At 38.9% G+C, this 16,046-nt stretch overlaps 2 protein-coding genes across 3 annotated transcripts; both read left to right on the top strand.

The window, feature by feature from the left end:
• The first annotated feature begins 412 nt into the window (after nucleotides 1-412).
• On the top strand, nucleotides 413-6,084 carry LOC113667666 (zinc metalloproteinase nas-7). The gene is made up of 10 exons (XM_089185038.1): nucleotides 413-518; nucleotides 1,098-1,352; nucleotides 1,458-1,562; nucleotides 1,973-2,179; nucleotides 2,466-2,583; nucleotides 3,287-3,471; nucleotides 3,789-4,007; nucleotides 4,480-4,647; nucleotides 5,017-5,217; nucleotides 5,944-6,084. The coding sequence occupies exons 2-10, from the start codon at nucleotides 1,295-1,297 to the stop codon at nucleotides 6,000-6,002; spliced, it is 1,320 nt and encodes a 439-aa protein (XP_089041164.1). The 5' UTR covers nucleotides 413-518; nucleotides 1,098-1,294; the 3' UTR covers nucleotides 6,003-6,084.
• A 1,770-nt stretch (nucleotides 6,085-7,854) lies between these two features.
• Nucleotides 7,855-15,561, top strand: LOC113667665 (hatching enzyme 1.2). 2 transcript variants are annotated; one of them, XM_027183523.2, is made up of 9 exons: nucleotides 7,855-8,074; nucleotides 8,356-8,448; nucleotides 9,677-9,868; nucleotides 10,074-10,188; nucleotides 10,575-10,759; nucleotides 11,321-11,539; nucleotides 12,126-12,296; nucleotides 12,441-12,644; nucleotides 14,184-15,427. In XM_027183523.2, exons 1-8 carry the CDS (start codon nucleotides 8,005-8,007, stop codon nucleotides 12,614-12,616), a joined length of 1,221 nt encoding a protein of 406 aa, XP_027039324.2. In that variant the 5' UTR covers nucleotides 7,855-8,004; the 3' UTR covers nucleotides 12,617-12,644; nucleotides 14,184-15,427. The 2 variants fall into 2 exon arrangements, with proteins under 2 accessions (XP_027039324.2, XP_089041156.1); XM_089185030.1 differs by having other exon boundaries at nucleotides 7,877-8,074; nucleotides 14,181-15,561.
• The last annotated feature ends 485 nt before the right edge of the window (nucleotides 15,562-16,046 follow it).

The following is a 16,046-nucleotide window of genomic DNA, read 5'->3' as shown; positions in this document are numbered from 1 at the left end:
CTCCTAAGAGGCAGGAATGAACCACAGGCGAACAGTGATGGCTAAAGATGAAGAAACATTGACATGGATTGCAAACGGTGGTAACCCGTGGTTTAGAGATTTAGGTGCTTGAAAAAAAAAAAAAAGGTTTTGTGTGAATCGGCCAGCCACAAAGCGCCTATGTGGCGCTTTCTTATCTTTTTTCACCCGCGCGAGAAACGATTGCGTCAGGCTTAGGTTTTAGAAATAATTCAGCCATCTTCTTCATTGGCATTTTGGGAAGATTTTCTTTAAATGCTTTGACTAATTATCGTGAACTGATAGGTGTCCATTGTTTCCTATCAGCTAAAAAAAGACTTCCAAGTTGTGATATATAATTGAATAACAAAAAGCACCCGCAGGCACCTGTTACGAAACAAGTATACCCCAGTAGCGCGATTCAAGAAAATCTTTTACTAATTTGTGAATTACTTCAAGCGTCACCCGATAGCAAAAAAAAAAAAAAACTAATCTACGGAATTTCTTCTCTGATTTCAAAGGTAGGTAGAGTTTTGATACCATTTGAATTTATTCATTTCATGAATAAGTTCTGGTTACTTTGCTTTCGCCCAAAGTGTGAAAAATATCGCCGGCATGTTGACAAAAAATAAACACTTCATTCACATCCTGATAATATTCTTATCAACAACATATTACCACTTTATCAATGATAGAATAATGTTTAGGATCTTTCAGTACCTTTGCAATGTTCAAGTATTTTGTTGAAGGAGCCAGATAAGTGCTATGATCGCCAAGAACCATGTGATGATCGAGCAATGAACAATGCTTGAATAAATGATAACTTGACACATGACAATACTAAGGGCATATTTAGTAAATTAACAGCATCTTCTTTTCTCTAAATTTCAGTATACAATAACTAAATGGCCTTTTATCTATTTCTCTCTTTGAGTACTGTTTCTCTTCTGTTTTCCCTTTTTTTCATCAGTTTTGCACCTCACAATTCTGTAATTATTCTTCCAGTGATGCTACTTTAACGAAAATGACTGTTTGATGACCTCATTCTCCTGCTGTACATCTGTTACAACTAATCATCTTCATGATTTTTTTTCCTCCAGTGTGGACATGGTTATTAACGCATCTAACACCGTTTTGCACTGTTGATTGGCAGAAACTCTCCCCAAATGTAGGCAACAAGATAGCAAGAGGTCGATTGTGAAAAAAAAATGATTTGAAGCAGAAGAACCACTCCTGACATCAGTTTGTGTTTTAAAAGATACATCCAATTTTTATTCCCGTTGATTAGCTAACCAAAATGTTGCTGGCAACATTTTTCTTCGGGATTGCTTTTTGTGTCTCGCATCCTCTGCATGGTGGGTTATTTCTTTTCAATAAATTACACAAGCATTGCTTCAGAATTTCATATCATCATATTTGACATGCAATCATGACTGAATCTTGCCCCCTTCGAACGACAGGTAAACCTAGGCGCCACCACCTTGTTTTCGATGGAACGGACAAAACGGTACCACAGAATCTGACAGATTCCTCCGTGGTAAACGAAATCGAGGAGATTAATGAAGGTACGGTACTTATGTTTAAAATGGTTAGTAACTGCATCACGATCTCTCATCCATTTCAGTAGAGCGTAGATCAACTCAGTATCACCAATCCAAAACCAAAATAATGACAACAGCCAATCATGACAGAGAAAAATCATACAACGAACCAGTAACTAAACTGCCTGACACGCGGGAAAACGCCGGCGAGTAGCGTATGCGATTTGTTGTGATTTTGCATCTGATTGGTCGAGAGAGTCGCAGGAGTTTTACAGGAGTTTTTTAATGAGTGCATTGAAGCAAAACTGATGACACCAGGATTGCTATCCACTTTTCATTGAATATTGCCCTGTCATGCAACTAAGAAACCTTTTAAGAAGCACACAGCCAATCATTGACCTCACATTTTGTATTTTGTGTTTCTTCTTTGGCAGAAGAAAACAAGAATCTCTTCGAAACCGACATCAAACTCACTAAAAGTGACTTCGACCTGGTAGATACTAGTGAAACAGGAGATGCTAAGGGCGCCCAGGTTAAAGTCGAAAATATCGAGGAAAATGCAGAAAAAAGGAAAGGTGTGCGCACGCGTAGAAAGATCTGGCCGTCTAGGATCATTCCAGTGACGGCCACAGTTGCTCTGGGTGAGTGACGTTAAAGATGTTAATATCAGTTTATGACCGAAAAAAAAGTGCCGTCTACAACCAATCAGCTTCGTACATTTTGGTACCGGTAATGATAAGGTTTCTGTTCAATGTCAGTATATGAGCAACTGCGCACCCACTCCTCCCCAACGTTAACCCTAATTTGTTATCAGTTGACTATTGTTGGGTTAAGGGAGGGGTAGGTGCGTAATCGTTCAGATACTGACATAGATTCAGTTTTTTTTAACAGTTCTGTAAAAGTACATCATTATCTCCTTTGAATCAGGTGATGCACTAGATAATATTCGAGCTGCCATGAAAGCCATACAAGATGTGTCTTGCGTGCGCTTCAAAGATAAGAAGGAAGGAGATAAACACTGGATAAGGATGGTAAAGAAGAACGGGTGAGCGAAAAGTGGATTTTAGTGACGGAGGAAACAAAACTCAGAGGTGTCTCACTCTAGGAGTATAAATACAATTCGAGAAATGTTACCCATCAAAATCCCCGGAATCCCCAGGATTTGCAGGAGACCTCAGATGACCATTCTTGAATCTTCAAATGAGTTGAGAGGGATTATCCTTAAAACAAGCTTTGTATGGGGGATCTAGTCTCCTAACGTAGTAACTCGGTTAAGTTATAGTAAAGTTAGGGAGAGAACAAGAGGCAGCTACGATGGATTTGTATTCCGGCATTTATGACAAGATTTACCTTTGTTAGACGTATTCGCGGTTGGCTCTGGATTAAAAGGTCGGGGTCGATTTCTGGGCGGGTAATTTTGTTCTTTCGTTGGGAAAGACATTTATTCTAGCGGTGCGTCTCTCCAACCGAGGAGTATAGGAAAAGCGATATGACTGGAAGACTTTGAAAAATGTTAGAGGCAACCTGCAGTAGACTAGCATCTCATTCCGGGCTAGCAGCAGTAACCCCCCTCTCCTCATGCTGCGGACACCATCCGGGGATATGTTGGGCTGGATTGGCCACTTACCTCTCATGCAGACTTTAACTTTTACCCATAATTAGCGTTCAAGACTCAGATCGACCATATGAAAAAAAAGAAAAAGAGAATTATCGCTTTTACTAAAAATCATTTTGTGTTGTCTCTTTAGATGTTATTCCGTTGTCGGCCGAGAGTATAGTGTGCCTGGTGCACAAGAGCTTTCCATTGGAGATGGGTGTAACAGTAAGGGAATCATACTCCATGAGCTCATGCATGCCCTCGGATTCTGGCACGAGCAATCCCGCACGGATCGGGACAAATATATAGCAGTACTATGGGAAAATATTCAAAAAGGTGAGAGAAAAGATTGAATTAACCAGCCAGATTTACTTATTTCAGTATCCTGTTTTCCTCTTGTTGTGAACTGGTTCTCGCCTCGTGTGACACTTTTGTGTTTTTCCCACATTTTAACGCCATCTGTAACTACTGCTGATCGTGAACTGACGGCAACTTGGATTCTTTTTGATAAATAAACGTCGGGATTTAAATAAGCGCCCGGGTGCTTATCCGAGAAAATACGGTATGTTTAATCAAGATAATGATATCACAGGTATTGGTCTTTCCATATCAATTATTAAGAAACCTTTTGTTTACCATGCCCTTTCCCACAGGTCAAGAGAGAAATTTCAACGAACATTCCGTAAATGAAGTAGATTTTGCTGGTGGAATGTATGACTTTGATAGTATTATGCATTATGGAAACTATCTGTACTCCAAAAACAAAAAGATGACCATGGTTGCACTGAAAAATCCCAACTTGCTGTTCGGGCAAACACTAAAGCTCAGCCAGACCGACATTCTACAAATAAACGCCATCTATGACTGCAAAAGTAAGAGTTGAGTTTCTTAGAAACCATCATAACTTAATATCGCTACTTCCCTTTTTTCGTTCTATCTGTCGTTCCTCTCTTGTCTTGTGTCATAATTTTTAACGTGACATTTTAGGGTTATTGGTGTCACACAAACAGGTGAGTCACACCTCTGGCATTTATAATGGTTACCGAAGATTCTCTTCGAATCTGACAGACATGAAAACCACAGATTTTGTCTAACTTTGAAAAACTGAAACTTTCACATCTTTCAATTTTCCAAAGTTTCTTTAAGGGGTTGCAAATGCCAGATCATATCAAAAACGTTGTCACTATGGTTTGATAGACATCGATTATAAAGGAAATTAGGGAAGTCAGCCACACCTAGAATGTTGTCTTCACGAGTCGAAATGAACATTTCTCGAGGGTATGAAACCCCTTTAAATATTTCACACTTATGCTTTAACTGAATTATTTGACAATTTTCAAACAGCTCCCAGTGGTCAGTGGAGTAGATGGACAGAGTGGGGTCCCTGTGACATACATTGCACAATGGTGCGTGAAAGGTTCTGTGCGGCAAAAGACAGGAAAAAATGCCCAGGGGTAGATAAAGACGGAATACAGACTGATACCAAACGTTGTGATTCTGAAGAGTGTAATGGTAGGATGATATAAATTTCTCTCTATCGTTAAGACTCATTTTTAAACATCTTTATTTTAGAAGAAGAAAAAGGCGTTTTGTAAAGAAATAACTTTTTTTCGCAAAACTATGATTTGGTATACGCGTACGTATCGTATCCTGTAAAATACATCCTTTGTATTGACCTGATATAGTGAAAGACTGATAAATGTAGCGGAACGAAAAATTAGAGACGACATTTTGCCGAAGAAATCTGCAAGAAAAAAATAACACCACTGCACGCCAGGAGACTGTCGGTTTAGAGTTGAATAATGAGCCATATATCACAGTGGCTAACCCAATCAAACTGTAGTATTTAACCATACGACATGAATCTATGTTTGATTCCAGTCCCTTTAAACGGTCATTGGGGACGGTGGGCAGCCTGGAGCGGGTGCAGTGCCACCTGTGACAAAGGGTATCAAACAAGGTCCCGGCTGTGTGATGGACCGGCACCTCAGTTTGGTGGAGATATCTGCGAGGGACCGCTTGTTGAGGTACAGATGTGCAAAGGGAACAGACCTAAATGTAAAGGAAAAAAGGACGGAGCAAGTAAGTAGGATCAGGCTCATTTGTCGCTTCTTCTGGCTCTTTGATTGGTGGAGACAACACTCGCTATACGTTCTCTACCAATCAGATGCAAAATTAAAAGCAATCGTAGTTCCCATTGGCTCCTTTCAGTGATATCAAGCTTTATTCTGGTTGGTCGATGCGACTACTTCGGTTTAGGTGTTACGACACCCAGTCGAAAAGCGCTCCTTCAATGCTTTGACGTGATACCATCAAATACACTCATTTATGCATAAACGCGTTTTTTCATCCTCTGAAACAGTTCCCTTCATTTCATGTCTCCTTCGTAGAACATTTTCAGAGAATTGCCTTGCCCTAAATAGACTCATGTTCAGAAAAATATTGCTGCATGATAAAATCGACGCCACCTCAAAATTCCTTTCCTCCATAACTTTGGTCCCATTCTACAATACCCGTGAATAACCCGGAGTTCATATCGGTCCATATGATAAATTTGCACAAATATTAAATCATCCACGTTTATCAATACACGACAAGATTACTCCGAGTTTCATACATTAGTAGAATGTATGTACAAGTAGTTGAAAAGTGGGTCGTGATTCCACTCGATCCACTCGTTAGCTCAGTGTCCGAAAGAGCCTATGTTTAGATACGCAACGAACTTTGAAAACAGGAAGCCGTGATGTGTTGAAATGCGTTCCAAATTAATGGTTTTTTGGTGAATTTCTTTTGATTTTTTTTTGTTAGAAATGTGGCGCAAGCGAACGAGAACGAGAAAAATCCTTGGGAAGAGAGATGGCACCTAAAAGGCTTTAAATAACATTATAACTTTAAACGAAAAAACAAATTAGCTTATAAGTAAGATTTATTAAACCCTTCTGTCAGTTATACTGTTTTTTTGGAGTCTTTTAAAAGCTTTTTAAGTAAAAACTATAAAAAAAAAAAGGAATTTGGCTGCTTAGAAGTTTCGGTTCGGTTCGGTTCATAAAGAAGAGACGCAGCTCGCGAAGCAACAACAGAATAAAAGAATTTGAAACCACTTACTGCAGCTACATCAGAAACTACATTGGATAAAAGCACCCTTCATTGGTGTTTTCTTTTTAACAGAAATAACGCTAAGTAAAACATTCTCCCCATAAAGTATAAAACAACCCCCACACACACCAGGTCTAAACTGCCAGAAAACTACAGTCTTCCACTGATTTTTCGCAATTAAGGATTCGTTTTAAGACAACAGCTTGGTCGAAGATTGCGCTTAAAATTCACCACTGAGACAGTATATAAAAGACTTTTAAATCCAGTGAGATTCGTATTGTAACTTTTGACAGGTACTCCTGCCATAATTTACCAAATTTAACCCTTTACAAACTAACATCAATCAATGCATCCTCTCTTGTCTGTTCTCCGTACATTTCCTGAGGTGCTGACAAGGAGAATTCGCTCAAATTTACAGCTTCTTTAGCTGGTGATCATTTCCTTTATTTTCGTGACCTCAAAGTGTGATTTAGGGGTGATACAGTAAGTAGAAACAGGATGCGTTAATCTGCGTAATTATCAAATCAGGCGATAGTGTTAGCAAGAGAAATTTAAGCTCTTTTCCAAGAATGATGATAAATTAACGAAATTTTCGACCTAAACAACGTTGCTGAAAGAAAATATCACATGGTAATTTAAAACCTGAAAGAAAGCTCTTGTTTATATGTACTTTTTGATCGAAGTAATTCATAGATCATGATCTCTTTAATCTACCGTTTAATCTTCTCACTAAATAACATTATTTTATGGACTCTCTTCTCAATCTTGTTTAAAATTATTGCGCTTGAAGTGTTCAGGTTAAGCACGTGTCGGTCTGCCATTCTTATCGACAAGAATGCCGCAAAGTGCTGGAAAGCGTGGATTGCACAGCGCGGAATTCTGGCGACCTCAAGGGAATGCCTGCTTTAAAACAAACCTCAGCCAAAGCCAAGATTAGCGGTCTTTCGACAGAAATGCACACACCGACCGGTAAGTCTACGAATTTGTGCCTTCCTGCCTTCCATTCGGCAATGTAACCTTTAGCTTACTGCCAACTCTACACTCGGCCAAATTGCACACAGCTCGTCGCTCATTGCTTCGTCCGACCTTTTCCTCATAACTTACTGTCGAAATGAAAATGGTTTAATATTTAGAAAGACAGAGGTGACTTATCCATTTACACTCTATCTGTTCGCCAGCTTTTTTGTTTGTTTGTTTGTTTTTTTAGAACTTGTTTCCTCTAAAACTGAATTTTGCGAAGCAAGTCGCCCTAAAACCTAACGTTGTAAGATCATAAAATAAACACTGCGAACGGTTAGGTTAAAACCTTCCGAATAAACCTCGAGCAACTTCTGAAGCCAATGAAATTTCGGTAAAATACAATTTTACGATCTATTCGAGGACTAGAAGTTTTCTAATAACATGTCGAAAATCGAAGAATTTTCAAAGATATTGTCTGGTACCCGATCTCTATTCCGGAAATCGATAAATCTCCGACGACGTTGCCGTTCATTCGTAAATGGCCGATATATCACGATCAAACAAAATCCCCACTGTTCGTCCGAAGATCTGACCTATCACCCGAAGATGGCCGAAACATGCGAACGATTGTGCGACACTATCACCGGACAGCCAAAGAACACGTGTTTTTAGCAGCAAGCAGGAGACAGGTGCCAACACAATGAACCCGCAGGTTGAGGTTTAAAGATTAAAAGAGATTTATATAAATTTTAAAAGACGAAGATGTCTGATGGACTTCGATGCGAAACAATTTCCTGAAGACTTTCTTCAGAGATGTTCCGAGGAAACATTGTGCTCGTATTCATCATATGGTTATGTGTCACGTGTTTTCCCTTTGCTTCAGGTTAGTGATTTGCCAAATTTATTTGATCAGACAAATTAGAGAGCTGCTGTACTTTAAAAATCAGAACTGAACAACACAAGAAATCAAATTTCGCTAATCAAACGTAGAAACAATAATATAAGTGTTACAATTGTTTAAGTCTGGATTGGGAATTTGAACGTTCGCGGTAGTGATTTTTTGTTACCGCGTTAGTACATGTACATCTATCGATCACTGTGTTCATGCTCATTACGCTCAGTTGTGGTTCTATATGTTGTAACTGATAGTCACTCCTCTTACAGGCAATCCATCCATGAATGGAGCAGAGACAAAATCTATTGAATCAGAAAAGCCAGATGATGCAGTCTTGAATCACATAGAAGGGCTGAATAGTGGTATGGTTCAATGATTTATAAACATCAGGCATCATGGAAATTCTCAATATCATGAAGATTTAGATATATGAAAATTCACATATTTGCACTGCGGTGGAAAGATGAAATTAGAAGATCCTCGCACCTAAGAACACTACTGAAACTAGTAGTTGTAAGTAGGACCTGAAAAAAATTTCAGGCCCGTACGGGATTTGAACCCATGACCTCTGCGATACCGGTGCAGCGCTCTACCAATTGAGCTAACAAGCCAACTGGGAGCTGGTCAATGAATTGGGTACAAATAAACATCCGGGTGAATGAAGATTTAGATATATGAAAATTCACATATTTGCACTGCGGTGGAAAGATGAAATTAGAAGATCCTCGCAGCTAAGAACACTACTGAAACTAGTTGGCTTGTTAGCTCAATTGGTAGAGCGCTGCACCGGTATCGCAAAGGTCATGGGTTCAAATCCCGTACGGGCTTGAAATTTTTTTCAGGTCCTACTTACAACTACTAGTTTCAGTAGTGTTCTTGGCTGCGAGGATCTTCTAATTTCATCTTTCCACCGCAGTGCAAATATGTGAATTTTCATATATCTAAATCTTCATTCACCCGGATGTTTATTTGTACCCAATTCATTGACCAGCTCCCAGTTGGCTTGTTAGCTCAATTGGTAGAGCGCTGCACCGGTATCGCAGAGGTCATGGGTTCAAATCCCGTACGGGCCTGAAATTTTTTTCAGGTCCTACTTACAACTACTAGTTTCAGTAGTGTTCTTAGCTGCGAGGATCTTCTAATTTCATCTCAATATCATATTCTTAGTAATTTCCTTAATTTCAGGTAAAAACTCAATGTAGCCATGTATGTGAAGCAGTTTTTTTCTTCAAATCACCTCAGAATTACAAATCTCTTTTCTGAATTTCTTGCCAAGTATTATATTTAAGTGTGCCAGTGAGTAAGTTCTTCTGGTCGTGAACCATGAGGTTTAAACGTATGGAAAAATGCTCTCAAGTTTACATGTTTCTGTGGTAAAAAGAAAGGAGAAAACGAAGTCAACACTAAACGGGATTGAGTGCACGGCCTAAAGATCATGCCAAAGAAATTTTGATTTTCATGAACAAACCAATGCCTTGTGAACATAATAGCTTTTCAAAGGATCAGTCAGAAATGAGGATTTGCTCTCAGCTCGCGAGATCAACTGCAGGACGAAATTGGATAAAACAAATTAGTTTTCGTCTTTTACAGGTGTTAATGGCAGACTGTACGAGGCAGATATTGTTTTGACTAATGAAGATAAGCACCTTGTAGATCAACGAGAGGAAGGTGATTCAGATGGACCTGAAGGTGGAAATAACGTTATAAGGAGGAATGCTGTAAGAAACAGACAAAAACTGTGGAAAACCCGTGTTTTGCCGTATAGAATATCTCCAGCTCTGTGTGAGTCTTAAGGTGGCTGTGTATTGTTTTCCTGATAACCGACTAACTATATTATATCAGAATGCTCCAAAATCAAGTTCCAACTTTGCAATCGCACAATTTTCACACGAGTTGACCTGAGGATTAAACTTTGGAATGATGGGAATTGCAGGATGATAGCTTGGTACGATGTGGCTCTTGTTAATTTTAACTTCCTACTTTTTAGACCGCGTCAAGAGCGTCATCATGGCAGCCATTAAAGAGTTCCATCGACACACTTGTTTACGCTTCAGGCGGAGAAGGAAAGAACCGCACTGGATCTATTTCGTGAAACGGCCTGGGTAAGACAAGGGAACAAAAATTGTGATTTTCATATCACTCATAACTATTTTAAAAGGTCTCAATATTTGCAGTCGAGTCATTTGCAATCATGTTAATTTGATATAGCGATCTTGTAATTATTTCACTTGATCTCATTGGTGTTTTGCTTCCAGTGAAGTTACTTAGTCAGCGGTTTTCCTGCAAAGGTAGCCAGGTAATAGGAGCGAATAAAGGGTACTCCTGTGTGGTTCTGATCAGGAATTTCCTATCAAACGCCATAGCCATCAGTCAAACGCCCCCAGCTTATAATTTTTTATCAGCCAATTCTCCCCCGCGTATAGATGAGGCTGACCACTTTAAAATACGCTATTGTATAAACTGAGTTTTGATGCAATGCATTTTACAGCTGTTGGTCGTCCGTAGGTCAGAAGGTCTCCATCCCAGGTCCCCAGCTTCTTTCCATCGGTCCCGGATGTGATAAGAAAGGAATCATAATGCATGAGCTTATGCACGCTGCTGGCTTTTGGCATGAACAGTCACGCACGGATCGTAACAAGTACGTGGAGATACTATGGGAGAATGTCGCCAAAGGTATACACTCTGACTCGCCGGCGAGTTCTCTGGGGTCAGACGTCTGCGCAAGTGCAAATATCGAAACGTGTAATTGTCTTAAGGGGTGGCCCGACAATGGTTGATGAACAGGATTCGTGCTATCAAATAAACATTGTGTTCGAAAAGTCTCGAGTTTTTTTCCTCCCTACATTTGTTTCCTTTTAGACATTTTCCTTTCTATCGTAAATTTTTTGCGAGGGCGCTGTTTTCATCCTTTTTAAAATTTTGCATCAGAAGTTGGCGCGCCACTGACCAAAATTTGCGTATGCGTCATGTTTGACCGCTATCTTGTTCTCATTGGCTCACCTGGTTGAGCATCCAACCGCGACAGGGAATTCGAATGTTTCCGGGGGGAGGGGAGGGAGTTCATCTTGGTCTTATGATTGTTACAATATTTAAGATCTCTCTTAAATGAGACTGATCACGGCATATTGCAATTCCTGAGTTTTGATTGGTTTACAGCACAAGGCATCTGAGCTCATATACCATAGACCAAGAATATGGTAGGTGCGAGTTTTACTTTCCATCTCAATATCACAGGTCAGGCCCATAATTTTAACAAGTACCCGCATGGCAAGATGGACTTCCTGGGTGCTATGTACGACTTCCAGAGCCTGATGCATTATGGGAGTCACGCATTCTCCAAGAATGGAAAACAGACTATAAAACCCATCAAACATTCCGGATCGAAACTCGGCCAAAGGAAAGGTTTCAGTGAAACCGACATACAGCAGTTGAATGCGCTGTACGACTGTAAAAGTAAGTGTCAATTGAGTGTTTTTATCAAACGGGATTGCATTAGTTTTACCACTGAGCTTTTCGATTGAGTGTTGTAAATGTAGAACTAAAGTAATCACAGCAGCCAATCAGAAGAAAGTAAAATACCTCAATGAGCCAATGAAAACTCAAAGTTAAAACAAGCGAACCACACAGAGCGCGAGAAAACGCTGACCATCAAGTCGTGATTGTCCAGTTGTGCATCTGACTGGTTAAGAGAGTGGTGCGATTTTTCTGGAACAAATACAGAACAAAGTAAAGCAAAACCAATGCTGTCCCGGATTGCTTTCGATACTTGAACGAAAACTGCTCTAGTAAAAATTAAGAAAATGATCACCGATTAAATTCTCCTTGTCAACACACACATGTACAGAGAACAGTATGGATAATATGCATACTGATGTTAGGATAGAAAGGGTCATTCCAGGCTGTGTATCTTCCCTCCTTTCTCTATTTCACTAGTTCATGCATTATTTCACTCCTCTGTCATTTAGTTAACTAATAAATCAATTAAATCATTTATTTATGTATTCATTTATTTATTTATCTGTTTTAAAAACTCGAATAGGTGAAAGCTCCAAGGCGTGGAGTTCTTGGACAAAGTTTGGTCCGTGTAATGACAAATGTCAGAAGGTTCGTCAGAGATTCTGCATGACAGGTGATCGAACACGCTGCCCTGGGGCGGGCGCTTACGGAATTCAAAAGCAGCCAAGGACATGCTCGCTAAACGAGTGTTATGGTACGTATAATAGGCAGGGCGGATAACCACAAGCTAGGGCTGTCATCGTTTTCCACGCTCATAAGGTGCTTAAAATGCCTCATATACATAGAAAAAGCTTTGATGTCGGAGACTGTTTACATGTCATCGTGTTTTGATTTTCAGCTCCCGTTCATGGCCACTGGGGCCGCTGGAGCTCTTGGTCTCCCTGTGGTCGAACTTGTGGGCCTGGCCTTCGCGCCAGAAGGAGGCTGTGTGACGATCCACGTCCGAGGTATGGTGGGAAAAGATGTAATGGAAGCAGCCTTCAAACTGAACGATGCACGAGACGCGAATGTTGACGGAACACTTAGAAAGTATTGAAAAAAGGTGATGAGACTGTCGATAAAAAGTCATTTGTAATAAAACTCCACCCCAAAAACAACTGGAATCATGATTTTTTAATATGGTGCGATGATTCAAAAAGTCGATGAATTGCACTTGTGAATAACGATTCGCGAACAACGGGGTAAGAGTTACATTCTGCACGGGGTTAGGCTCCTAAGGAGAATAAGACACCACCCACCTGGGGTTTTTCAGAACCTTATTTCCACTCTACCCTACCCCACAGGGGGTTGGTGTCTGGGCTTGCTCGAAGAGATTTTCCTCGTGTTCTTTGGTTTTCCTCTGCACGAAAGCTTGAAGGACTTGAACGTTTTGAGGAGTTTTGAGAGCTCTTCCTTGTTAAATGGGTAAATTATTATTCATTTTATAAGGGTTTCATGATCACTGACTTGAGTTTAGTCTTACCTTATCACTCTCGATGTCTTATAGCGTCGGTGAGTCTCGTTGGCGACTGATATCAATCTTGTTTAGTGTCTAATAATTTCAGGAAGTTTTAGTCAAATTCATATTGCGAATAACTCACGCAAATGCCGGAATCAGCGCTCAGAATACGTCTACCATCAATTCACAAAACAACTGGCCTCCAACAAAGGTTTTGTTCGAAATGTTTCTGTAATAAATTGGGTCAATCCTAAAGCCATGACACCATTCTAGTTCGTTCTGTTGATATACGTGAGTTTTTCATCACCTATAGCTGCACAGGTGTTGTATTTTGTAATAGGGTTCTAGTGGTGTTGACTCCTCCTGGTCGAACTACGGCCGGTATCGCTTGTCATATTTCAGTAGCCCACTGAAAACGAGAGCGACTGAAAGCTGATGAAAGACTCTTTTTTCGCAATAGATTGTACATTTATTTTGCCGTCACATTTTATGATGGTAACCCATAGTGGACAAAATATTCCAGCACTCATTTTTTGGAGTCGAGATTGTTTCGCTATTTTTAAACATCCCTTCTCATTCACTCGCGTAGATTATTGATCGTGAAAATTTTCGAATAAAATACAATGATCTCTCAACTGGCCCAAAAGCTAAACTCGTAAAGAAAATGTCGCAAAAAAGAAAAACAAAATCTTGATCACCTTTACTTTACTCTGATATCCATTACTGCTCTCTACAGTTGATGTGTTTTTTCAAGTCAGTTTATCAATAACTTGTGCTCTGCGTTTGACTTTGCCCAGCCCCTATTTAACTCCTCAGCTCAGTCTTTTTGGGAAAAAAATGCTGCTTCCCTACCCACAATGCTGCGAAGACAGATTCGGTAAAAATCATTAAATGTCATCTTATATGTTTATACCATTATCTTAAGAAAAATAGAATCAATATTTACGTGCACAAAATCATGAAAATGAATTTAAAATATGCACCTAAACTTAAACATATTGTATCTTGCTGAAAAGAAGAATGAAAAGTGTTATCGTGACCTCCGGCCTTTTAAGCGGAGAACGCTATTTTTGAGGGCAAAATAAAGTGCGCTTTCATATCGATATTATTTTAATGCCGCACTTTCTCTTGTTTTCAAAGCAGGATATCTTCACAACCCGCAGGGAATGTGCTTCTTGTTGCTACCCATGCAAAGATAACGATGTCAGGATGGTAACCAGGTTTTTAAACATGGCGTGCTTTTTAAACCTTACTGTGGTGTGATTAATTTTTTTTTAAATAAAACTCGTCTTTATAAGGCTTGTTTTATTTTCAAGTCGAAAATTAGATTAGCCTTTTGCTCGCGTAGAGTATTTGTGCCATTAATTTTTACATTTAATGCCCTCATCATTATCTTTTGATAAAGACAACCTTTATCTTCTCTTTTATACAATATTTTTCACCCTCGTACGACCATGTATGCGATATATTTTATATATTATGGTGATAAATAATTTTAACGGCTTCAGAATGTGTTGATTTTCAACACGCAGTGTCTTCTTTTGCTATCTTTGTATTTCGCGTGACAAATATTTCCCTGCGTTTTAAGGAAAAGTGAAATTTGTCTTCTTAATAGCTTCGCCGTTTTTTTAATTGGCGACTATTGAATATGACATACATGAATATATATGCTGCCTCTTGCGTGCTAGCTTGAAAGTAATAATTTTCCAATACCCTGCTGTTGAAAGGAGAGCGATTTCCGATAGTCAGCTCATTGTAAACATTAAAGACATTCATATACGTCTTTACAATCTTATTTTGTCTAAAAACTGCCATTCTGTTTCCTTTTCCGCGGATATTGAAAATAGAATATAAAAGTCATTTCGACAGGGCCAGACGGTGTATAAATGTGAAATTAAAAAGGTGTTTGTGTACAATCTTTCTATAAATTTCGATGTAACTAGGTCCAAACAATTCGTGAAGGAAACATATTGAGTGTTTCATACATGAAGAATGTTGTAATACAACTGACAGGAATACACAAAAGTGAACAGATGTAACACACATTTCGACCCTTTGTTTATTTTGTTCCCTTAAGTGATGTTAAGAGGATTTAAGTGCGTGATGTACCACTAAAGGCTGAAATTAAAATAGCGGTAAAAGCTGTTCTGTTTATACCTCCAATGAAAAAGGACTTATTCTGAGTTTTTGTATAACTTGGGCGACTTCAAATGTCGGCTTCATTAGAAATGCTAACTACTAAACAGTTTAGAAGATTAAGCGCGGTAGTCTTCTTTTTGAAGAAACAGTGTAGCTGCCTGATATTAAAAACAATTGATTTTGTCTTTATTCTATTCTTGTCATCTATCGTCAAACAGGAAAAGTGATAATAAACAGTTGTCTTAATGATATGACAGTGTGTAAGGGAATATTAAAATGTGGTTAAATCTAAAGTTTTACCTAATATACTTTCTGTAAATCAAAAAGCCACAGTAAATGTACTTGAGCATTTCTGTCCAAATAAAATTCACATGTCGTTTCATGTATAAAGTACAAAGAAAACCTATTTGTTTTGTAGTTTTTTTTTTGACCTGTGGTCTATTCAGCAAAGTATCGCACGGGAACCGAAAGATACACTTGGTATGAAGAATAACGTATGCACATTCATTTATAATGCTTCTTGAAGAAACTGTGTGCAGTTAATCACCATGAAAATATATAGTGCCATATTGTCGCCGAGAAAAAGTCAAATTAATGTCAGTTTCCATTTTCATTTTCAAATGATTGTGATTCACAAAATTAAGCGAAATCAATTTTTTTTCATTTTTACATGGTTTTCTTTTTATCCATGACCTACTGTAAAGTCCACGACTTATGTTATGAAGAAAACAATCAAAGTTGGTGCTCATAAGGTTTCAAACAATGAAATTCAAAAGTCTTAGTTTACGAGAAAATATATATTAAATAGAGCTCTATGAGCAAGTGCCAAATCTTTGATAACTGAGGCAAGTCGTCAATTTTAAATAA

Source organism: Pocillopora damicornis, chromosome 10 (assembly GCF_964200805.1).
Source record: "Pocillopora damicornis chromosome 10, jaPocDami1.2, whole genome shotgun sequence".
Lineage (NCBI taxonomy): Eukaryota > Metazoa > Cnidaria > Anthozoa > Scleractinia > Pocilloporidae > Pocillopora > Pocillopora damicornis.
The sequence above is the reverse complement of the archived record's forward strand: the minus strand, read 5'-3'. Positions and strand labels throughout refer to the sequence as shown.

What these genes read in the sequence shown, in the direction of transcription:
- LOC113667666 (XM_089185038.1), top strand. Translation starts at nt 1,295, where the DNA reads ATGTTGCTGGCAACATTTTTCTTCGGGATTGCTTTTTGTGTCTCGCAT. An exon ending in AATCGAGGAGATTAATGAAG is followed by an intron (nt 1,563 to 1,972) that starts GTACGGTACTTA and finishes CTTCTTTGGCAG; the next exon opens with AAGAAAACAAGAATCTCTTC. An exon ending in ATGGGAAAATATTCAAAAAG is followed by an intron (nt 3,472 to 3,788) that starts GTGAGAGAAAAG and finishes CCTTTCCCACAG; the next exon opens with GTCAAGAGAGAAATTTCAAC.
- LOC113667665 (XM_089185030.1), top strand. Translation starts at nt 8,005, where the DNA reads ATGTTCCGAGGAAACATTGTGCTCGTATTCATCATATGGTTATGTGTC. An exon ending in TAGAATATCTCCAGCTCTGT is followed by an intron (nt 9,869 to 10,073) that starts GTGAGTCTTAAG and finishes CCTACTTTTTAG; the next exon opens with ACCGCGTCAAGAGCGTCATC. An exon ending in TGCGCTGTACGACTGTAAAA is followed by an intron (nt 11,540 to 12,125) that starts GTAAGTGTCAAT and finishes AAACTCGAATAG; the next exon opens with GTGAAAGCTCCAAGGCGTGG.